The 25,132-nt window shown below is 41.8% G+C and overlaps 1 protein-coding gene across 4 annotated transcripts in view; it reads right to left on the bottom strand.

The window, feature by feature from the left end:
• Positions 1-4,955: 4,955 nt before the first annotated feature.
• The window catches only part of FAM76A (family with sequence similarity 76 member A), a 33,941-nt gene continuing 13,764 nt past the window's right edge, over positions 4,956-25,132 (bottom strand). For 2 of the 4 annotated variants that reach the window (XM_012440152.3, XM_012440154.3), the window contains 5 exons: positions 23,159-23,316; positions 19,537-19,623; positions 13,604-13,739; positions 8,430-8,531; positions 4,956-7,537 (listed from right to left, as the gene is read on the bottom strand). In XM_012440152.3, the coding sequence (XP_012295575.1) occupies positions 7,451-7,537; positions 8,430-8,531; positions 13,604-13,739; positions 19,537-19,623; positions 23,159-23,316 (570 nt within the window). In that variant the 3' untranslated portion in view covers positions 4,956-7,450. The remainder of the gene's footprint in view (positions 7,538-8,429; positions 8,532-13,603; positions 13,740-19,536; positions 19,624-23,158; positions 23,317-25,132) is intronic. The other 2 variants (XM_012440153.3, XM_012440155.3) reach the window with 1 other exon arrangement.

The following is a 25,132-nucleotide window of genomic DNA, read 5'->3' as shown; positions in this document are numbered from 1 at the left end:
CATAGGTGGCCTCTTCCCAACAATGCATAGCTAAAGAAGCCAGATGCACATTAATCAGGTATGGTGGTGCACACCTGTAGCCCTAGCTACTTGAGAGATCAAGGTGGGAGGATCCTTGAGGCCAGGAGGTCAAGGCTGCAGTGAGCTATGATTGCACTGCTGCACTCCAGCCTGGGTGACAGAGCAAGAGACCCTGCCTCTTAAAAAAAACAAAAAGGAGAAGAAGCCAGACATAAAATGAGTACAATCTGTATCATTTCATCTTAGGTTAAAAACTGGCCAAATTATATCTATCTGTGTTATTAAAAGTCAGAATAGGGCCAGGTGCAGTGGCTCATGCCTGTAATCCCAGCACTTTGGGAGGCCAAAAGGATGGATTACCTGAGCTGAGGAGATTGAGCCCACTCTGGACAATGTGGAGAAACCCTGTCTCTACAAAAATTAGCTGGTCATGGTGGTGCATGTCTGTAGTGCCAGCTACTTGTGAGGTTGAGGTGGGAGGATGGCTTGCACCTGGGAGGCAGAGGTTGCAGTGAGCCAAGATCATAAAGTATCACTATCACTATCACTATCAGTATGGTGAGCTTCCAGGGGACTGGTAGGGAGGAGTTAATGGAGAGATTCATTGCAACTTAGGTTGCAAATAGTACTGTATTAAAATTAACACTCATCATAGATTGCTGGTGGGGATGCAAAATGGTACAGTCACTTTGGAAAATAGTTTTACAGTCTCTGATACAGTTAAGAATAAATTTACCATACAACCCAGCAATCCAGCAGCTCCACTGCTACACATTTCTATTAAAAGACCTGTATGCAAATGTTAAGGCAGCTTAAAAACCAGAAACAGCTCAAGTGTCCATCAACTGCTGAAGAGATGAATTGTGGTACATCCATACAGTGAAAAACTATTCACCTATTAAAAGAAACTACTGAGACATGGAATAAATTACTGAGACATACAACAACACGAATGAATCTCAAACACAGATGCTAAGTGAAAAAAAATCAGACACAAAAGGCCATATCCTATATGATTTCATTTATTTGACATTCTCTTTTTTTTTTTTTTTTCTAGGATGGAGTTTCACTTTTGTTGCCCAGGCTGGAGTGCAATGGCGCAATCTTGGCTCATTGCAACCTCCGCCTCCCAGGCTCAAGCGATTCTCCTGCCTCAGCCTCTCAAGTAGCTGGGATTACAGGTGCCCACCACCACTCCTGGCCTGGCTCATTTTGTGTTTTTAGTAGAGATGGGGTTTCACCATGACCTCAGGTGATCCATCCACCTTGGTTTCCCAAAGTACTGGGATTACAGGTGTGAGCCACTGCACCCGGCCATATGACATTCTCAAAAAGGCAAAACTATAGGAATAGAAATCAAATTAGTGGTTGCATAAAGGCTGGTGTGAAGGGAAGGGCACCAAAAGACACAAGGGAAGTTTTGGGGTTGATGAATACATTCCATATTTGATTATGGTAGTGATTACACAACTGCATACACTTGTCAAAACTCACTGTTCACTAAGAAGGGTTATTTTCATGTATGCCAATTATATAGCTACACAAACACACACACATATATGTATACTTAAATGGCACTCTAGAAATCATTGCAATAAAGTGGCATATATGAGATGGGTAATGTGGAGTTGAAAAAGAGGTATAAAAGTTGTGGGTTGCAATAAAGGCCTAGAAGTGACGTAGGAATAAAGTGACTTTGGAAGCAAAAAACAAGTAAACATACCTGTTCATTCTAATTTATCCCTCTATCACCTTCCTTCTTAGGAAACATGAAATGTTGATTCTGTAGAAGTCATAGATAATAGCTTACAAAATTGAGTGCATACTATGTGCCAAGCACTGTTTAAAGACTTCTACATGTAGCTGGGCATAGTGGCTCATGCCTGTAGTCCCAGCTTCTCGAGAGGCTGAAGTAGGAGGATTGCTTGAGTCTGAGAGTTCAAGGCTGCAGTGAACTATGATCATGCCACTGTACTCTAGCCTGAGCAACAGAGCAAGATCTCTTAAAAAAAAAAAAAAAGACTTCTATATGTATTATTTAATCCTCACAACAACTCTAAGGTAAGTAGAGACAGGAAGTTTCTACTTCAGGCAGTCTGACCTCATAGCACCACACAGTCTCACTTTTCAAGTAGGGTTGATAATTTGCTGCAGGGACAGCCTGGCAAGCCCTAGTAGGCAGATAAGTCATGGATTCCAGTAATAGCTAAGAGATATGAACTTTTCCACAAAAGGTAATTTTTATTGCTATCTTCAAAATCCAGAGGGTCACACAGTCATTACTCAATCCTATTGGCCAAAAGTCAATGTGGTAGCTAGCCTCCAAGGTGGACCCTCAATGTCATCTTCTGGTATTAATGCACCTGGATAGTATCTTCCCACATTAAAGTATCAGTAATTTGACCTCTGTAACCAATAGAATATTGCAGAAATGATGGAGTGTGATGTCTGAAGGTAGAACATAAAGGACATTGCAGTTTGCTCTGTCCAATCTGGTTTAGTTCCAAAACCCATTCGTTGCGTGGCAGATTGTATTTTATAAGATGGTCAGCACAATAGCCTCCACCTCACATGCCCTTCTACTTTGTTGTCCTCTGTCTTGTGAAAGGGCCTTATATGCAAAGTGACGTCCAAATCTCAAAGGAGCCGAGAAGCCAAAGGAGGAGGCAGACAAATCCAGTTTGTGGGTATTGGTTGATTGATTGAGGGAATTTACAGACAGAAACATAGTCTTGGGCAGCCACAATAGTTACATTTCTGTGCTGTTACTCTCCAGACCCAAAGCTTATATACCACAGTGAAAAGGTATACATGTTCTAGGAAGCCAGTTAATGAAAGGCAATCCTCCAAGACAGGCAAAAATTCCATGTGCAGCATAGATGATAATTTGTGCAATTAACATCAAGGTTAACATGTTCTTACACAGGGACAGTAAATAAAGTAGAAACCAGGACACACAGCTCTGAGGCTAATCAGAAGTCAACACGGCAGACTAGTATCCAAGATGGAGTCACTTTTGTCTCCATACCTTCCCATCAAGAGAAGAGATCATGTGTCCTCTCCTTGAGTCTAGGTGGGCTTCTGACTGCTTTGACAAATAGATTATGGCAGAAGTGAGGTTTATGTAACCTCTGACAGGACAGAGGATATAATGCATTTTCAGCTTTGGCATTGGAACACTTGTGCTTGAAGTCTTGAGTGACCATGTAAGAAATCTGATTACCACCAGTCACAGTGGCTAATGTGTAATCCCAGCATATTGGGAGGCAGAGGCAGGTGAGTTGCTTGAGTCCAGGAATTCAAGACCAGCCTGGGCAACATGGTGAAACCCTGTCTCTACTAAAAATACAAAAGTTAACCAGCTGTGGTGACAAGTGCCTGTAGTCCCAGCTACTCAGGAGGCTGAGGCAGGAGAATTGCTTGAACCCGGGAGGCAGAGGTTACAGTGAGCCAAGACTGCACCACTGCACACCAGGCTGGGTGACAGAGCAAGACTCCATCTCGAAACAAAACAAACAAAAAAAACAACAGGTCGGGTGTGGTGGCTCATGCCTGTAATCCTAGCATTTTGGGAGGCTGAGGCAGGTGGATCACCTGAAGTCAGGAGTTGGAGACCAGCATGGTCAGGAGGTGGAGGTTGCAGTGACTTGAGATTGCACCATTGCACTCCAGCCTGGGCGACAGAGCAAGACTCTGTCTCAAAAAAACCAAAACAAAAACATAGCCTACAAAATAAAACTGTCTTCAACTTATTTTGAGAAAATTAGCTTTGAATTTACAGAATGACGAGGATGTAACAGTGACAGTGTCTGAAGGCACTTCTTTCTCATTTTAAAACCTACTGGCTCTAGGGTTTCAAAGGAATACATTCCTTCCTGAAATACCACAGGGGGATTAATAAAAAAAAAAAGAATCAAAGGAATACATTCCTCTCCTTCTGAGATGACATTTCAAAAAGCTTTCACTCATACTTCATGAAGATTCATTCTGTATTATATTTTGAAAAATGATTAGATATAAAAATCAAAGAACATGGCTGGGCACAGTAGCTCACACCTAGGTAATCCCAGCACATTAGGAGGCTAAGGTGGGAGGATCACTTGAGTCCAGGAGTTCAAGACAAGCCTGTGCAACATATGAGACCTCATCTCTACAAAAAATAAAATTAGCCAGGAATGGTGGTACACGCATGTAGTCCAAGCTACTTGGGAGGCTGAAGTGAAAGGATCAATTGAGCCTGGGAGGTAAAAGTGGCAGCAAGCTGAGATCGCACCACTGCACTCCAGCCTAAGTGACAGAGAGAGAGACTGTCTCAAAAAAAATTTTTTTTTAAATCAAGGAACAATGGTGGTGTGGTGGTGTCTAATATTCCACTAAATGGAAGCCCTGTAAGGACAGTAACTCGGTTTTGTCACTGCTATAACTGCACTGCCTAGCACAGTCACAACATGAGCACGTAAACTGGGTAAATAAAATTACCAAAAGAGGCTGGGCAAGGTAGCTTATGCCTGCAATCCTAGCACTTTGGGAGGCTGAGATGGGCAGATGGCTTGAGCCCAGGAGTTGGAGACCAGCCTGGATGACAAAACCCCATCTTTACAAAAAATTTGCTGGGCATGGTGGTGTGCATCTGTAGTCCCAGCTACTCAGGAGGCTGAGGTGGGAGAATCCCCAGGAAGTCGGGGCTGCAGTGAGCCACTTGCCACTGCACTCCAGCCTGGACAACTGAGTGAGACTCTGTCTCAAAACAAAGCCATAGAAGAATGAGAATGAGTTGATTCTCTAAGGGACAGGAAATTTCTAGTTAGCAGTAATGCTTTTAATTTTTTAAATCTACAAGCAAGACAAACTTTTCTAGGCTGAAGGGGACAATGGGGTATGTCTATTGGTAAATCAGCAAGAAATAAAAACAAAATCCAGTAATTACACTTGAGTCAATATGAATTTTTATTAACACACATTTGTCAAAGTCTGTACAAACCAAAACACTCTTGTGTTTTAAAATATCCATTATTATAAACATACAAAGAAACAAAAGGTGTTACCAAAAGTTAGCTACTCAGTTTCATGGTAAAACAGTGTCATGATTTTTAAAAATCAAAATTTCAAGACTGAGGTTCTTCTTTCCCTTTTTGGAACTTATGGAAAGTTAGAAAATGTGTGAATTTGCTTTATATTAAATGCCAACACCTTAAAAAAAGATTTAGTATAAAACTAAGTATGTGTTTTTATATTGTCATACATCATGTAACAGAATTTCAGTCCTTAAAATAAAATTTTAAAAAAAAAAACCATGACTGTCATTTCCCCCTAGTTTTTCCCCCATAGTCAGTGCAAATGCATCTGAAAAATATTATGACAGTTTATCTTTACCTAAAAGTTTCTCATTCAAAACTTTACAAAACTATTTAGCACTGCCATTTCCCTTGCTTAGAAGGGAAAATTATATCCCCTAGTAGGGTGATACATAAGCGACATGGTCCACTGTATCTTTTATCAGAAGAAAACCACCATTTCCACATCTCTGTCCAATTCGTGCATGACTCCATTTATGAGAATGCTATCACAAATTATAGAGCATTTGCTTCCAGGAAATGCCTAGAAGTTAAATTTAGTGCTACCATTTTTTGGTAGACTGAGGTACAAATGTTATCTGCCCTCATTATTATTTCTAACTGTAGTACTCCCTGCATAAATGATTCTAGGGTAGTTGGTTTGTTGTTTCATGGCATACATGACACACCCTAATTCGTTTCACAAACATCACATAGAGGACCTGAGAGTATGCCTAGAAATGTAAATCTATCTCCTTTCCTGGAAAAGTAAATCCATGTGCCTACAGGGTTAAGAAGGGAAGACAGGGCACACATAACTCTGGCTGAGGCAACATGCTTCTAAGAAGCAACTGTTTTCAGTACATTTCCATTAAAAGCAGGGAGTGTACAGGGGCAGGTGGGTGAGGAGTGGGGAGAAGGTACAGTGATACCGCTTTTTCAAATCAGACTCAGAGTCCTTACTTGAGCAGCTCATGCTGACCCTAAAAATGTTCTGTAGTTCAAATATTATTCCTTTTATTGTTTTCTTTGAGACGGAGTCTCACTCCATCACCCAGGCTGGAGTGCAGTGTTGCAATCTCAGCTCATTGCAAGCTCCGCCACCCAGGTTCAAGCAATTCTCCTGCCTCAGCCTCCCAAGTAGCTGGGATTACAGGTGCGCACCACCAGGTCCAGCTAATTTTTGTATTTTTTTAGTAGAGACAGGGTTTCACCATGTTGGTCAGGCTGGTCTCAAACTCCTGACCTCAAATGATCCACCTGCCTCGGCCTCCCAAAGTGCTGGGATTACAGGTGTGAGCCACCACGCCCAGCCATCTTATTCCATTTTTAATCTGCTCATGTAAAAAAAGTTCTCTGACAGCAGCCCAGTAAAACAACTGATATAAGCAAATAAAGGATTTTTCTTTAAAGAAGTGGCAGTGTGAAAATTTAAAATCAATCACACAAAACAATCAGGAAAAGGGTGGGGAGAGAAGTGTCCAGTACAACCTGGACAACCTTGCTTTCTGCCCTTACTTAAAAAGACAGACAGTTCAAATCTTTGCTACCTCCCTTAAGTATCTCCATAAATGCTCTTCCAAGAAATCCTCCAAAAGGCACTTAGCTCCATACTTATGCATTGAATTGTTTCACCTTAGCAATCCATTTTTAAGACTCCAAGGTAACAAGAAAGAAAAGATCTGATTCTTTTACTAAAAGCTAGTGAATAGGACTGTTTTTTTTTCAAGAGGCATCACTTTTACAAGAACTAGCTAGGCTACCATTATTCCTTTATCAAGAAAAAGTTTTTTTTAAAAAATAAATAAAACTCTGCCTATACATAGTACAAAGTTCATACATAATATATCTGGAAAAAAACCCAAAAGTATACCCTGAAGCAAAAGGTTTGTTGGAGAGAGAAAGCCTCTTCCATTATACCAAGTCTGAAGGTGGCAGTTTTCAAAGTTCAGAAGGTGGCAGTGATATATAATTAATGCCAAACTGTATGCTCATGGGTATGGCAGGATGCAATGACAGACTAAAAAAAAAAAAAAAATCTGCACATTACATTGAGCAGTGACCACCACAAAAAAAAAAAAAAAAAAAAAAAAAGGAGACCCAAAATAAAGACAGAGAAGAGAAAGAAAAAAAGAAAAGTCCTAATAGTGAGAGAAAGAGATCGAGCTTGAAATCTCAAACACTCAAGCATGCAGTCGTAACACAGCACAAACCAGGTGTTTCCATTCAGCCCACTGCAATCACACAAAGAAGGATAACTGTAATAAAATAGAGATTTCTTAAGAAAGCTTGCAATTCCCACAGAACAGCCAGGTCTCCAACCCTAACCCTGGACAACTCCATTTGCTGTTGCTAGGGAGCCTCCTTGAGGTCTGTTATGGAGAGGTTATAGCTCCTGACTTCTCTGACTTCTTGCTCTTGGACAAGGCAGCTGCCTGCTTCAGGAGCTCTCGGTTTTTGGCCTAAAGAAAAAAAAAATCAGTGCAAGAAGGATGCTTTAAACAGGATAGGATCTGTTTTTCGTGCAGATGCTAAGGCAGATGATGTGGAGGGTCAGAAAGAGATGAATAATTCTAGAGATGAAAAACAGGAATCCCTAGGGCTTGACACTTGGTTCAGGAAAAACAAAGTATTTGCCAGAGGTTAATCAGTGTACCTCAAACTTTTGGGACCCACTGTTACAAAAGAATGCTTTATGCAATACAAATTATAGAGTAACTTCATGAGCTGGATAAACAGAATCTGTAATTCAGACATCTGGAATCACATCTGGTTCATTAAAAAAATCGAAGAACATACTTAATAATTCTACTCTTTTAGAGGGGAAAAGATCAGAACACATCCAAGAGTGAAACAATACAAAATATCTACAGGCTGGGCATGGTGGCTCACGCCTGTAATTGTAGCACTTTGTGAGGTTGAGGTGGGAGGATTGCTTGAAGCCAGGAGTTCAACACCAGCCTAGGCAATATAGTAAAAGCCTGTCTCTACAAAAAAATTAAAAAAAAAAAATTAGTGGGGTGTGGTGGCACGTGCCTGTAGTCTTCGCTACTTGGAAGTTAAGGTGGGAGGATCACCTGAGCCCAGGAGGTTGAGGCTGCAGTGAGCTATGATCGTGCCACTGCTCTCCAGCCGGGACAACAGAGAAAGAATCTGTCGTAAAAAAAAAAAAATCTAAAAGGGGAATTAACATGATTTGTCAATGCTTTAAGGAAAAAAGAAATCTAAGAGGTTTCAAGGTGAGATTTGGGAAGAAGAAGAAAAAAGAAATCTAAGAAGTGATCACTTAAAATACAATCAGCTAGGTATACCAGGTAGGTACACAATTTTAGCACATAAAATAAGCAGAGTCACCTGCAATTGTTCTGTGACTTCTTTGTGGGTTTTCTCCATCTGGTTCATTTTGGCTCTCATCTGTGATTCCTGGTACTGAAAATCAGCCTTCAACTCTGTAATCTGAGGGAAACAAGGCAGAGTGACCAGAAGAAATTTCTGTGCAATTAAAAAAAATTTCAGTTTCAGAGAGCCAAATGGTCACCCAAATTAATGAAATCCAGGGCTCTCTGGCAGATCCATATCTAAATCAAAGCCTGGGAGTTCCACACCCTCTTTTTCTAAAGCTTTCCCGAAAATTAAACAAAATCCTGAACTAACATTTCTGAATACTTGAGAGTAATAGCTGCTACCAGTTACTGAACTTTTACTATGCTACAGAAAAACTGACCATATTACTTTAGTCAATCTTTATGATAACATTGTGGGGGTAGTAGTCCCATTTTATAGAGGAAAAAACTGATCTTTAGAAAGGGTTAAGTAATGTGGCCAAGATCGTATATAGAGTTAGCAAGGGGCAGAGCTAGATTTCAAACCCCAGACCTCCTTTTGTTGACTGCTATTCAAGGAAATTCTAAATCAGAGAGGTGATGTGTGAGCTAAGCTTTGAGGCAAAAGAGCCTGTATTCCAAGCTGAGGAGTGTTGACCTTGATCCTGAAAGCTTTGGTAAACAATCTATTGTTTTTGCTCTTTTAAAAACCCTAACTCTGGCCAGGCACAGTGGCCTGTGCCTGTAGTCCCAGCTACTTGGGAGGCTGAGGCTGGAAGATTGCTTGAGCCCAGGAGTTCTGAGCTATAGTGCGCTATGCCGATCAGGTGTCCGCACTAAGTTCAGCATTAATATGGTGACCTCCCAGGAGCGGGGGACCACCAGTTTGCCTAAGGAGGGGTCAACTGGCCCAGGTCGGAAATGGAGGTCAAAACTCCCGTGCTGATCAGTAGTGGGATCACGCCTGCGAGTAGCCACTGCACTCCAGCCTGGGCAACATAGGGAGACTCCGTCTCTTAAAAAAAAATACCCTAACTGTGGGTCAGGTGCAGTGGCTCATGCCTGTAATCCCAGCACTCTGGGAAGCCAAAAGGGTGGAATACTTGAGCTCAGGAGTTTGAGACCAGCCTGGGCAACATGGTAGAACCCCATGTCTTAAAAAAAACAGAAAAGACAAAAATTAAATTAGCTGGGTGTGGTGGCTAGCGCCTGCAGTTCTAGCTACTTAGAAGACTGAGGTGAGAGGATAGCTTGAGTCAGGGAGGTTGAGTCTACAAAGAGTTGAGATCACACCACTGCCCAACAGCCTGGGCAAGAGAGCGAGACCCTGTCTCCAAATAAATAAAACCCTAATTCTGCAAAGCAGTAGAAACAAGTGTCCATCTTGTCCCTGTTTTACAAAAATCCTTTTATGTGCCATTCTGATCTAGTCCATGGAGAGAATATACTTGGGCCATTTTCACTTGACAGTCTTGTAGTTAAGCGGAAAGAACACAGATCTCTTCCTATTAATCTCCACCTTCCTAGCAGAAGAAAGCATAGCACAGTAGAAAGAACAGCAGAGCCAGAAAGACTTGTAGTCCCTTGTTCTGCCATTTACTAGCTGTGTGGTTTGGACATATTAACCTCTTTGGGTCTGTTTCCTCATCTGTAAAATGAGGTAGAAATTAGATGAATATGCGCCAGGCGCGGTGGCTCACGCCTATAATCTCAGCACTTTGGGAGGCCAAGGCAGGCAGATCACCTGAGGTCAGGAGTTTGAGACCAGCCTGACCAACATGGAGAAACCCCATCTCTACTAAAAATACAAAATTAGCCAGGTGTGGTGGCGCATGACTTTAATCCCAGCTACTCGGGAGGCTGAGGCAGAAGAATAGCTTGAACCTGGGAGGCGGAGGCTGTAGTGAGCCAAGATCGTGCCATTGCACTCCAGCCTGGGAAACAAGAGCAAAACTCCGTCTCAAAAAAAAAAAAAAATTACATGAATGCAAGTAAAGAATTTAACATCAATGTCTTAGCTATTCAGATTGAATCACGCATTCTGAACTTGGTGCAAGACAACATAAAGAGTTAGAGGAGGGGATTAGAAACCCCTAAGAGGAAAAATACTGGAGGCATCCTTCATCTATGAAATGATTTTAACAATTCCCACCTCAAAGGCTTATTATAAGAATAAATGAGTTGGGCATGGTGGCTCACACCTGTAATCCCAGCACTTTGGGAGGCCGAGGCAGGAGGATCACTTGAGGTCAGGAATTTGAGATCAGTTTGGCCAACATGGTGAAACCCCATCTCTACTAAAAATACAAAAATCAGGCTGGGCTTGATGGCTCACGGCTGTAATCCCGGCACTTTGGGAGGCCGAGGAGGGTAGATCACTTGATAATACATATTACACAGTTAATACAAATAAAGCACTTAAAATTGAGACAGGCACAAACGTCTTGAGGTCAGGAGTTTAAGACTAGCCTGGCCAACATGGTGAAACCCCTATCTCTACTAAAATACAAAAATTAGCCAGCCACGGTGGCACGTGCCTGTAATTCCAACTACTTGGGAGGCTAAAGCAGGAGAATCGCTTGAACCCAGCAGGCAGAGGTTTCAGTGAGCAGAGATTGTGCCACTGCCCTCCAGCTTGGGCAACAGAGCAAGACCATGTCTCAAAAAAAAAAAAAAATCAGCCAGGTGTGATGGCGTGCACCTGTAGTCTCAGCCACTCAGGAGGCTGAGGCACAAGAATTGCTTGAACCCAGGAGGTGGAGGTTGCAGTGAGCCGAGATCTCACCACTGTACTCTAGGCCTGGGTGACAGAGCAAGACTCTGTCTGGGAAAAATAATAAACAAATGAGTTAATACATACAAAGCACTTAAAACAGAGCCAGGCACAAAGTTAGCACCCAATAAAAGTTAGCACCCAATAAAAATTATTACTATATTAAAGCAAAAATGAGATTTTTTTGTTATCGTTTTTGGAGACAGGATCTGGCTCTGTCACCCACAGGCTGGAGTGCAGTGGTGCAATCATGGCTTACCACAGCCTTGACCTACCAGGCTTACGTGATCTTCCCACCTTAGCCTCCCAAGTAGCTGGGACCATAGGTGTACACCATCAAGACCTGCTAATTTTTGCATTTTTTTGTAGAGATAAGGTTTCACCACATGGCCCAGGCTGGTCTTGAATTCCTGGGCTTAAGCAATCTGCTTGCCTCGGCCTCCCAAAGCGTTGGGATTACAGGTGTGAGCCACTGTGCCCAGCCTAAAAATGACATACTCTTTAGAAAACTTGAAAATAAGGTAACAGACATGAATCAGAGTAAGGATGTAAAAAGGGAGGATAACTATCAGACCAGAATAAGACAGGTCTTATTCTGAAGATATTAATGTGAAGAAGGCCGGGCGCGGTGGCTCACGCCTGTAATCCTAGTACTTTGGGAGGCCGAGGTGGGTGGATCACCTGAGGTCAAGAGTTCAAGACCAGCCTGGCTATCATGGTGAAACCCCATCTTAAAAAAAAAAAAAAAAGAAAAAGAAAAAAGATATTAATGTGAAGATATTAGAAATATAAGATAGAAGATATTCTGATGTGAAAATAAAGTATCAACACTGAGGACGGGCACAGTGGCTCACACCTGTAATCCCAACATTTTGGGAGGATGAGACAGGCAGATCACTTGAGACCAGGAGTTCGAGACCAGCCTGGCCAACGTGGCGAAATCCCGTCTCTACTAAAAATAGAAAAATTAGCCAGGCATGGTGGGCGGGCACCTGTAATCCCAGCTACTCAGGAGGCTGCGGTAGGAGAATCACTTGCACCCAGGAGGCAGAGGTTGCAGTGAGCCAAAATTGCACCACTGCACTCCAGCCTTGGTGACAAGAGACTCTGTCTCAAAAAAAGAAAAAAAGAAAAAAACAAGGCTGGGTGTGGTGGCTCATACCTGTAATCCCAGTGCTTTGGGAGGCCGAGGTGGGTGGATCACAAGGTCAAGAGATCGAGACCATCCTGGCCACCATGATGAAACCCCATCTCTACTAAAAATACAAAAATTAGCCAGGTGTGGTGGTGCATGCCTGTTGTCTGAGCTACTCGGGAGGCTGAGGCAGGAGAATTGCTTGAACCCGGAAGAAAGAGGTTGCAGTGAGCTGAGATTGCACCACTGCATTCCAGTCTAGCGACAGAGTGAGACTCCTTCTCAAAAAAAAAGTAATAATAACACTGAAGATACTACGATATTAAAATATTAACATATTAAAAATGGGTCACTTAGTAAGAGAGATGTCAGCAGTGGAAGCGCAGTGACATAAGAGTGACGTAGAAGGCTTACTGAACGCTGTCCAGGGAGGGGAGAAGGGAGACCTGGCCCACGAACTTTGAGTATTACTGTCCCACAGACATAGCCATCCCCATAAGAGGAGACATTAGGGTCTTTTAGCTGGACAGCATTGAACATTCCAGTCACATAACTACCTCCTCTTGTCCCAACTCTATGCTTATTCAGCACCTTCTGATTACAGTCTCTCCAGGTAGCTCATGCTAAGAACAGTGTGCTGTTACATGTTCCACTATGAACTGAGATGTGAACACTGGGTTTTTATATTGTCTCTGTAAGCTCAGTTAACAAATGTCCTCTGTGAGGCTAGGCACAGTGGCTCACATCTATAATCCTAGCACTTTGGGAGGCCGAGGTGGAAGGATCACTTAAGACCAGGAGTTCAAGACCAGTCTGGGCAACGTAATAAGACCATGTCTCTACAAAAAATTTTTAAGAACTGGCCAGGTATGGTGGCATATGTCTATAGATCCAGCTACTCAGGAGGCTGAGATGGGAGGATTGCCTGAGCCTAGAAGGTAGAGGCTACAGTAACCCATGATTGTGCCACTGTACTCTAGCCAGGGCGACACAACTGAAACCCTGTCTCAAAAAAAAAAAAAATCCTCTCTGAGAAGTGGAAGCTACAAGTACTGAGAAAAATCAGCTTTTTGAGCCCAACTGACTGGAGTGGACTGACAAAAGCAATGCCATCTCAAGAGTCATCTTGGCAGATGGACAGCCTCTCCCCAAGATATCCCAATCTTGACATAGGCTCTCAAAGCGTCAATGTTAAGTATCCAACAAACATCAGTTAAAAAGAGTTATTATCATGTCCCATACCACGTTATCTCCCCCTTGTATCATTCTGGTCAGAGAGGAATTAACTAAACCATACCTTCTTCTCTTTCTCTAAAATCATTTGATCCTTTTGATGCAACATCTTCTTTAGGGTAGCTACTTCTTCCTTCAGTTGGGCAATGATGACAAAGTGGTCAGTGCCTGGTGAGTCCAGAGCCAGGTCTGGGGAGAAGCTAAATTTAAAAATCAGGGAAAATATTGTAACTTGGATGGATAAACTTTTCTCTACCTGAGGATGCATCCTAGGCCACTTGACTGCAAGCTCCTCAAAGGCAGGAGTAACTATTTGAATTCTCGCCTCAAGCACATTGCACTATGTATGCTGGGCTCAATGGCATTTGTTGAACTGCACAGGTAAGGTGGCCATCAGATAACTCTACCAACCGAAGTCACAACCAGGCAGCATCCCTGCAGCATCTTCTCACAATTAGGACTAAAATAAATGCCACATCCCAAGAGCTAAGGATACTGTTTCAGTTTCCTTAAAGATCTCCGATGATGTACTAAAAAAACAGTCCTAACTTTTGTGATTAAATCAATTCCCTAGAATTCCAGATGAATTATAAACTGTGGGCTCATGCATTTTTCTGTAACGCTCCCCTCAGAGCTCATCTTTCAGGGCTTTGTCTTTTGTCCCAAAGCACTGCGATGCAGTGTATCTGCCAAGAAACTGCTGCATTCCCACCCAAGAGCAGACAGTTCTTTTTCAAAAAAGGTGAAACAGGAATGAAGCCAGCTTCCCCTACACTACAACTGGGCTGCAGATTGTCATTTCCAATATCAAGACTTCTGTAACATTGCATTAGGAAAGCAACGAAGAGGTAGCAAACTCTAGAGTCATACCACAACTTGGGCTTTCAACAGATTCCTCCCAGTAACAGCAATGGAGCAATCCATTTTGTTGAAGTGCCAGGTGGACTCTATGTCCTTTTAGCAGAGCCTCTTAAGAAGGGACAGTTTCAGAGAATCTGTAAATCCCCCAAAGTATATGTACAATTTTGTCTACACATATAATGGATGGTTTTTAGAGTGAGGGTCCAGAGCTTTCAATGGCAAGTCAGAAGTGCCTCAGACTCAAGTTAAGGAATCAGTGCCAAGAGGGTCAAATCCTGTCCTCTAGAAAATTCCCAAAGAACACTCTTTACTTTTCCCAGGACAATCTTTAAAGTAAAACACAAACCTGTTCTCCCTAAGCAGACATTGGAATACTCATTTTCAACTCCCTGCATATAGCAACAACTCACAGTTCTTATAACCTAAACCACATCTATAACCTAAACCAGCATTTCTCTACACAGGAAGAAACTCCAAATAGCAAGCCTAACCAATGGACAAACTTCCTCATAGTTACCAAGTCAAACATTTCTATGGCTAGAATTGGAAGACATAAATAATTGACAAGAATATTCCCACCCTCCTCAGTATACATGAAACATATGAGAAGACTGTCAGAGGAAGAATGAATCAATGCTCTCATAACTAATGAATGGGTGGAATTACTGCATAACTAAAATAAATGCAAAATCATAAAACAAGCCATGCAGGAAAAAGTACTGAAAGGACCTATTACAGTCTCCACTAGTTTCAGATCTGGAAGCACCCTTACAGCTACAGTCTCACATCTGTTTCAATACCTGCTAAGGACCTATCTTCCTTCAACAGAACAGAATCTATTTAAACACATAACTAGAGTAATGAGCTAATATAAGTAACTTTTGCTGTCCCCAAAGCTCCTAATGCTCTACCCTTCCAGCTTCTTGCGAGAGGATTCCCCCCATACCAATAAATTGTTGACAAAAACCATCCTTTCTATCCCGTGTTAGAGCCGAACCTCACTAACTCTCTAATTCCTGGTTCAACAAGAACTGCTAGAAATGAAAAAAGGTGGCTAGGGTAACAAGGCAGAAAAACCAGTTTCTTTCCTAATGGCTCCAATAACAGGAAACTACTAATTCTCCAGAAAAATTACCTTTTACAAAAGCTTGTAAGGTAAAAACAATCTTGAGGTTGAGCCAAAACCTGCCTCTCTATAACCCTACATATTGGTCCTGAGTCTGATCTCAAAGGCTATACAGAGTAAGTCTAATCTTTCAGGCACATTTCAGAGGGAGAATAAAATGAAACTATGAGTTAAAAAAAAGAATGTCCTTTAGAAACAATAAACCACAAGGTGTGCCTGAATGCCACCAGCTGTTGAGATTGCTTTTTCGATTGCCTATGGAACAATAAACAAACATGATTAAAAAGCAGTCAGTGTGTTTTCTAGAGGAAGAAAAACTTGAAATTAACTTCGATTTTTCTAAAATTGAAAAGTTTTTGTTATAATTTCAACAAACAAATTAGAAAGTATTGAAACAGAGACTGTGGATTTTGCAGGATACTTAGAAAAAAAGACTAAAGTATCTTATAAAGCCATTTTTGCTTATTTTTTTCTTTTAGTATTTTAAAATTTTTTAAAATTTTTTCTTTTAGTATTTATAAAGCCATTTTTGAAAGCTGGTATGTGTTGTCTGTACAAAATGGAAGGCTAATGAATAAAGTAAAGGAGGAGGGAAAATAATCAAATATGCCTCAATATTAAATAAGTAAGAGAAGAGAATGTGGTAGTATAGAAAGGTCAATGGAAAACCATTGGGCAGCAACTTGCAGAAAACATGAGGAATAAAAAGAGTAAGAGCATAAATTTAAAAGTATATGAATATTTTAGGGGCTGGGTGCAGTGGTTCAAGCCTATAATCTCAACATGTTGGGAGGCCAAAGCAGGAGGATCACTTGAGGCCAGGAGTTCAAGATCTCATCTACAAAAAATAAAAAATTAGCCGAATGTGGTGGCACGTGCCTATTGTCCCAGCTACTTGGGAGGCTGGGCAGGAGGATCATTTGAGTGAGGAGGTCGAGGCTGCAGTGAGCCATGACTGTGCCACTGCACTCCAGCCTGGGTGATAGAGTGAGACCTTGTCTTAAAAAAAAAAAAAAAAAAGCCAGGCATAGTGGCTAATTCCTGTAATCCCAGAACTTTGAGAGGATCACTTGAGCTGAGGAGTTCACGACCAGCCTTGGTAACATGGTGAAATCCTGTTTCTACAAAAAAATACAAAAATTAGCTGGGCATGGTGGTGATTGTCTGTAGTCCCAGCTGCTTGGGAGGCTGAGGTGGAAGGATCATCTGAGCCCAGGAGGTCGAAGCTGCAGTGAGTCAAAATCGTGGCACTGCATTCCATTCCAGCCTGGGCAACAGAGTGAGACCCTGTCTTAAAAAAAAAAAAAAAAAAAAAAAAAAGAAAGAAATAGGTAGATAGTGAAATTTTGGTTTGCATGACATTAAAAAAGGACTGTCAAAAAAAAAAATGTCAGAATGCTTTTCTCAAAGTAAAGTAAATGCAGAGGAAAAAAATCCCACAAAAAGTAAAGAGGACAGCAAAATGTAATTTATCTTATGCTATGAACATTTAAAAAAAAGAAGTGCAAACAAGTAGAATAGAATGTTAAAAATGCTAATGTAGGAACATTCAAATGGAACTTATATATGTAGGAAAATAGTTTTTGTGACAGCAGAAAAAATTTCCAAATTTTCAAATCATAATGGTAAATTACTTTGAAAAATAAATTAGCACGTTGTTTTAAGGAAAAAATTATCTCCCACCTTTTTTTTTTTTGAGATGGAGTTTCACTCTTGTTGCCCAGGTTGGAGTGCAATGGCATGATCTTGGTTCACTGCAACCTCCCCTCCCAGATTCAAGCAACTCTCCTACCTCAGCCTCCTGAGTAGCTGGGATTACAGGCATGCACCACCGTGCCCGGCTAATTTTGTATTTCTAGTAGAGACAGGGTTTCACCATGTTAGTCAGGCTGGTCTTGAACTCCTGATCTCAGGGGATCCACCCACCTTGGCCTCCCAAGGTGCTGGGATTACAGGTGTGAGCCACCATGCCCTGCCTGCCCCCCTACCTTTTTTCTTAAGACAGAGTCTCACTGCCTAGGCTCGAGTGCAGTGGTGCAATCATAGCTCACTGCAGCCTCAGCTTCCCTAGGTTCAGGTGATCCTCCCACTGCAGCCTCCCGAGTAGCTGGAACTATAGGCACACGCTACCATGCCCAGCTAATCTTTGTATGTTTTGTAGAGATGGTTTCATCATGGTGCCCAGGCTGGTCTCGAACTCCTGGGTAATTCACCAGCCTTGGCATCCCAAAGTGCTGGGATTACATGTGTGAACAACTGTGCCTGGTCAAAATGACCATTTAATATCTTTTCTGGAGGACATCATGAAAGACCATGTACCTATGTCAAGAATCAGCTTCCTACCTGAGAAAAACAGCATTGCTGATGACTGGATGCAATAAAACACTGAACAGAAAACTTGAGTTTTTAGCTTCATGTATCCATAGCAATGGACAGCAAGAATAGTGGCAGTATCTCGAGAACAAAATAAGCTAATAGAAAGTGAACATTAAGGGCTGGTCAGTTAAACTGGAGGATATGAATGAGCTTTTTCAGGTCACACAGCCTGGATCATAAATGAGCACAAAACAGAAATGAATCTAAAGGGATAGGTCTTGACTTAGGCCTTTATAAAGCAGGGCATTCAAAAAGTTCATTCCTTGAAGTAGTTTTTGCAGGGACACACACCTTGGCAGAGGTGATGGACAACATGTGCGACATCTACTTTCTTCACAATGGCCAGACTAGCTTCTGAGAGAACAGTAAAGCTGGCCAGAAAGATGCTCTTTATGGTTCCTTCCCCCATGTAATCTGACTACCTAAATTAAGCATTCCAGAAGGTTCAATTCAAGAAGTTTAAAATCATTGAAACTAGTTCTAAAAACCTTGTAGTGTCTGAAAGCAAGTTAACAAAAAAGGCAATGGGAAAGAACGTTTTGTATCTTTCTAAATAAACAAAATCAGTCCTGGTAAGCCTACATGCTGGTCTGCTCCTATATCCACTACTGGCTGGGACAGAGAACTGTGAATGGGAGGAGTTTTCAGAATGGAGATGACTTCCAGGATCTTAGGGAAGTGTGTTAGGTGGTTTCACTTTAGGATGGCCAGGCCTGGAGGAACAGGAAAATGGCTGGTCCCAAGACTCTGTTGGGAAGCAGCCCACTGTACCAATACAGATGGGACACTCTGGATATTAGGACCCAAGCAGCTCACAAGAGGAAGTATCACTGAGGAAGGGAGAGGAAAGTGAAGACTAAAAGTATGCATTTAGACTGGCTTGAAAGGAAACAAAAATAGGTAAATACATCTTATTCTCTCCTGATCCAGAATCTGTACTAGACTGGCTTTCTGAATGCTAAGGAAGTATGGATTATCCCTCACAATTTGGCAACACTGTCTTAATCTCAACTTGTCTTTACCTCTCAAGATCAACTCCTCTCCTGCCTGGAGGCACAGACCACAGAGAAAAGCTCTGGACTTCTTAAAATTAGTGTGGGGGAGACCACGCAAGGTGGCTCATGCCTATAATCCCACCACTTTGGGAGGCTGAGGTGGGCTGATCACTTGAGGCCATGAGTTCCAGTCAACAGGGCAAAACTTCATCTCTACTAAAAATATAAAAATTAGCTGGGCGTGCTGGCACGCCTATAATTCCAGCTACTCGGGAGACTGAGTCATGAGAATCGCTTGAACCCAGGACGCAGAGGTTGCAGTGAGCCAAAATCACGAAACTGCACTCCAGCCTAAGCAACAGAGTGAGACTCTGTCTCTTAAAAAAAAAAAAAAAGAATTAGGAATTAGTGTAGGGGAGTTATTTAGTAGACTGCAGAATTCAATTGCTATTAAATCAGTTACAAGTTCTTATCATTTAATGACAAGATTAGATTTATAAACAAATATCAGTACTGCTTATTTATAAGGTTCACTGACAGCCACAGACTAATTCCAAGGCAGACCCTAAAATGTATTCCTGTTTCAGGAACTGTGTATGCGTTTCAAATGTGTGCGCACACATACTCCAACTGGCTCACCTGTCTCCATTAGTTGTGATTGACTCAAACTTGGACTTTTTCTTTGGGATTTCATTTTGAATTGAAGATGTAGAAAGTGTTTTCTGGCTTTTAATGGCAAAAATAGAGAGACACACATTAGAAATCAAAGATTAACAAAACATCACAATGAAAGTCTGTCAAATAGACCAATGTAAGATAGCAGCTCGTCTAAGCAAAAGCTAATAATTCTCGATTAATAAAGAATCTACCAAGGTGATGATTTTGTAGGTCCTGGATGGATGGGTAGCTAATTTCCACAGGATCAAAAAAAATTCTTGGCCTTCATCAATTAAATATAACCTGCCTTATTAGTGACCATGAAATAAAACTTCAGTAACAAGTATAATCTGTCTTCTGGTTTAAAAAGTACTTTTACAGTCACTGTCTCACATGCATCGTATAATTCTGTGAGGTATAGATAAGTTATTATTTCTACTGTGCAGAAATAGCTCAAGATCAACTTATCTACCAAAGGACATATAGCTAGTTAGTATTAAAGCTGGGACTAGAAAGCAGGTCAATATATTTGAACTCCCAGTCTTGTTATTTATTTAGTTATTTTTCAGATGGGAGTCTCACTCTGTCTCCCAAGCTGGAGTGCAGTGGTGTGATCTTGGCTCACTGCAATCTCTGCCTCCCGGCTTCAAGTGATCCCTTCCACCTCAGCCTCCCAAATAGCTGAGACTACAAGTGCGTGCCACCATGTCCAGCTAAATTTTGTATTTTTTGGTAGAGACGGGGTTTCACCATGTAGGCCAGGCTAGCCTCGAATGCCTGACCTCAAGTGATCCACCTGCCTCGGCCTCCCATAGTGCTGGGATTACAGGCATGAGCTACCATGCCCGGCCAGTCTAGTTCTTCACATTTGTGTTAACTTACTGGTATCTCAGTCCCATTACAAGACTAAAAATCAGTTTTAGCCCCAGTAAGTTCACTCAAAACTAGTCTTGAAACAAAAGAAACTGGAAGTCTGTCTCTGCTATGCAATCCTTTCACTTTGATGGGTGTTCAACTGCCAAGTCCAAAGGATTCTTCAGACCTTTTCTTACTTGACCTCTCTTCAGTATTTAATACCACTGATCACTGCATCCTTCTTCAAATGTTCCCCTTGTTTGGTCATCCCACTTTTGTGATAGCTGCATCTTAGTTCCTAATCCTTAAATACTGAATGCTTCTAGAGTTCTGTTCTCAGCCCTGAATCTGAATTCTGAATTATAGCATTTAAGAGCATGATTTTAACAACTACCTAGCATAGTGGTTGGAAATGGTATCACCTACATTAGAAGCATCTGGGATCTTTATATGTAGATTCCTGGACTCTGTCTAGGTCCTACTGAATTAAATTCTGGAGTGGGACTGCAGCAGGAATCTTTTTCTCTCTCTTTTTTTTAAAGAAACAGTATCTTGTTCTGTTGCCCAGGCTGGAGTGCAATGGCACAATCACGGCTCACGGCAAGCCTCAAACTCCAAAGCTCAAAGTGATCCTCCTATCTCAGCCACCCAAGTAGCTGGGACTACACCTGGCTAATATTGTTTTTTGTAGAGATGGGGTCTCACTATGTTCCTCCAGCAGGCCTCAAACTCCTGGCCTCAAGCAACCCTCCCACCTCGGCCTCTTAGCATGTTGGGTTTACAGGCGTGAGCCAGCCAATGTGTCTGGCCAGAATCTGCATTTTCAAAGAATCCCTACCCCCAGTGATTCTTTTGTTGTTGTTGTTGTTGTTGTATTTGACACAGAGTGTCGCTCTGTCACCCAGGGTGGAGTACAGTGGCATGATCTTGGCTCACTGCAACCCAACCTCCCTGTCCCAGGTTCAAGCGATTCTCCTGCCTCAAACTCCTGAGTAGCTGGGATTACAGGTGTGTGCCACCACTCCCGGGTAATTTCTGTATTTTTTTTTAGTAGAGACGGGGTTTCACCATGTTGGTCAGGCTTGCCTTGAACTCTTAACCTTGTGATCCGCCTGCCTTGGCCTCCCAAAGTGCTGGGATTAAAGGTGAGAACCATCGCACCCAACCAGATTCTTTATGTGCTACCTATGGTCCATGTCCAAACCTTTCTTCTAAGTTCTAGGCTAAGCTCCTGAAAGTAATTCTTCATGTTTCAAACTCAACTTTTCAAAACTAAACATTTTCTCCACTTCCCACATTCTGTCTCAGTTAAAGATCTACCTATTCATCTAAATATCCCTCACTTACTCAGTTCTTGCTCATGTGTCTGTTCATCGGATTATCTAAGTTTCTCATAATTCTCTGACCAAAGCATCTTCCTGAATCAGCCTTTTCAATCTTCCACTGCCACTGCCTCAGGTGAGGTTCTTGTTTTAACATCTCATACCCAGACTCTTACAAAAAAGGCTTTTAATTAGCCCCAAGTCCCTTTTTCTTCCAATGCATTCTCCAAACTAGTCAGGGTTAATTTTTTAAATGAAGATTTGGTCTCTCCTCTGCATAGATCCCTTCAATAGCTTCCCACTAACCACTTCCCTCACCGATCAAGTTTACATTCCTTACCAGGATGCAGAACCCCTTTTTCCTTCCACTCCCCAGCTCCCAACCATAAGTTCCAGCAATATGAGAGGACTCACAGTTCTCCAGGGTTCCATGTGGTCTCATACCCTCCATGCCTCTGCAAATGCTTTTCTCAGCCTTGAATGCCTCTGCCCATTCCTTCCCTGAGGATTCCAACTCATCCTAAGATATAGCTCTAATGCCAGCTCTTCTGCAAGTCTGCTTGCCTGACTTCTCAAAGCAGTTAATTACTACTCTCATGTCTGCATTCTTGACATGTTTCTACTGTGGTACCCATTACATTACACTAAGATGATCTGTTTATAAGTTTGTCTTTCCTACCAGACTGTATACTCTTGGAGAGCAGCATGACTTTTATTCAGCTCTTCATTCCCACCAGCATCCTTGACCCATGATAGAGCTTGCTGACTAAACAGTCTTAACGGTAATAACAAAAAAAACTGAAATGTATTGAATATTTCCTATATGCCAGTTATAAAACAATCACCATGCATGTACTATCTAATTTATCTTCACAACAACCCCATAACGTAATACTATTACTTCCCTCATTTTATAGATGAGAAAACTTTCCCAAGATCCCCACAGAGAACCTGACAGAGCCAGGATTCCATCCAGAGCCAGAACTCTTAACACTAGATACTCTGAAAAGAAGCTTAAAACAACAATGAAAAGACATCTTTTTGACTAGGTGCCAGCAGGACAAACCTAGAACATCTATCAGCCTCCTGGCTAAATATGCACTGAAAAAGCTCTATCTCTCAGAAAGTGAAATGTCCAATCTTCTAGAGAGAGAATCCACTCTAAGGGTGAAAACAATACATGCGAAAGTAGAGTAAGTTCCAAAATATTTCAGACACAATACAAAGTCAGGAAATCCTGATACTTTATGGACATCTCTCTGGTCTTTGGAAGGTATATGAATTATAAAATATGACAAATGAGCTTCCTCCTACAGACTACCTACAGAGAATATAGAAAATTTATATGAGATGGTATGTTCCGTGATGACTGTGTGAGCATTACATCTGAAGCACTTATAGTCCTATCTTATGCATCTTGAAATCACCTGTTATAATGGCCACCACCACTCAGGCGACTATACTGCTCCTTCTCCTGGTGGCCAGCACGAGAAGAACTACTCAGGTGTTTCCTCTGCTCTTTGGTCTTCTGAAGGACCCGCTTGTATGAAAGTGTGCACAGCCAGCACAGCAATTTCCCATCTACCTGAAAGACGAGGAGACAAAGATAAAGAAGAGGGAATTTAGTACAGTGGCTGCAAACGTGGTATTGGGAGCCAGAATCTCTGGGTTCAGTCTCAGTTTTCAAACTTTTGAGCTGTGACTTTGGGCACGTCGCAAAGGGCTGCTACAAGAATCTAGTGACATAATGTAGGTAAAGCACTTAACGTGATGCCAGGCACTTAAAAGTTCCTTAATAAATTTCAGCTGCTAATTTTATGTCTTTTTGTTTTGCTTCTCTTCAAACAAGAGAAACAAATTTTATGTCTTTTTGTTTTGTTTCTCTTCAAACTTAGCAAACACAGACAAGAGTAAAGTTCTCAGAAGACCATGGTTCTCATTAAGGAAAACTCAGCAGGGAGAAGACAGAAGATGAATGATAAAATTCATACTTCAGTATTTTGGATTTTTTTTTAGCAATGGGGTCTCACCCAGACTGGAATGCAGTGGTATGATCGCAGTACATCACAGCCTTAAACTTCTGGGCTCAAGCAATCCTCCTGCCTCAGCCTCCTGAGTAGCCAGGACTACAGGTACATGCCACCATGCTCACCTAATCAGTTGTTATTGTTTTTTCTAGATAGGGTCTTGCTCTGTTGCCCAGACTGGAGTACACTGCAACCTCCACCTCCTGGGCTCAAGCAATCCTCTCACCTCAGCCTCCTGAGTAGCTGGAACTACAGGCAAGCACCACCATGCCTGGCTAATTTTTCTGTTTTTTTTGTAGAGACAGGGTTTTGCCATGTTGCCCAGGCTAGTCTCAAACTCCTGAGCTCAAGTGATCTGCCTGTCTTGGCCTCCCAAAGTGCTGGACTTACAGGCATGAGCCACTGCACCTGGTCGTTTTTTATTAATGACAAAATTTGTATATATTTATTGTGTAAAACATGTTATTTTGAAATATGTACACTTTGGGAGGCTGAGGCGGGTGGATTGCATGAGCCCAGGAGTTCAAGACCACCCTGGGCAACATGGCAAAACCCCATCTACAAAAAGAAACACAACAAAAATTAGCCAGGCATGATGATACACGCCTGTAGTTCCAGCTAATAGGAAAGTTGAGGTGGGAGAATCACTTGAGCCTGGGAGGTCAAGGCTGCAGTGAGCAGTGAGCATGCCACTGCACTACATACAGCCTTGGTAACAGAGCAAGACTCTGTCTCAAAAATGAATAAATAAATAAATAAATATATATATATATATATATATATATATATATATATACACACACATTATAGAATGGCTAAATCAAGCTAACTAACATTATTACCTCATATTGTTTTTTGTTTCTTTTTGAGACAAAGTCTTGCTCTGTTGCCCAGTCTGGAGTGCAGTGGCACGGTTTTGGCTCACTGCAACCTCTGTCTCCCGGGGTTCAAGTGATTCTGCTGCCTCAGCCTCCCAAGTAGCTGGGGTTACAGGCACCTGCCACCATGTCCAGCTAATTTTTTTTGCATTTTTAGTAGAGATGGGGTTTCACCACGTTGGCCAGGCTGGTCTCAAACTCCTGACCTCATGATCTGCCCACCTTGGCCTCCCAAAGTGCTGGGATTACAGGTGTGAGCCACCGCATCCGTCCTAGTTTTTTTTTTTTTTTTTTTTTTTTTTTTTTTTTTTGTGAGAACACTTAAAATCTATTCTCTTAACAATTTTCAAGAGTACATTTTATTAAATATAGTCACCATGTTGTACAATCAATCTCTTCAATTTATTCCTCCTATGTAACTGAAATCCTTTGGCCAACATCTCCCCAAACCCACCCTCCTATACCTCAGTTTTAATACCTTAAAAATGGTTCACAA

The sequence above is a fragment of the Aotus nancymaae genome, unplaced genomic scaffold, assembly GCF_030222135.1.
Source record: "Aotus nancymaae isolate 86718 unplaced genomic scaffold, 86718_ANA_hifiasm-v0.15.2.pri h1tg000053l, whole genome shotgun sequence".
NCBI lineage: Eukaryota > Metazoa > Chordata > Mammalia > Primates > Aotidae > Aotus > Aotus nancymaae.
The sequence above is the reverse complement of the archived record's forward strand: the minus strand, read 5'-3'. Positions and strand labels throughout refer to the sequence as shown.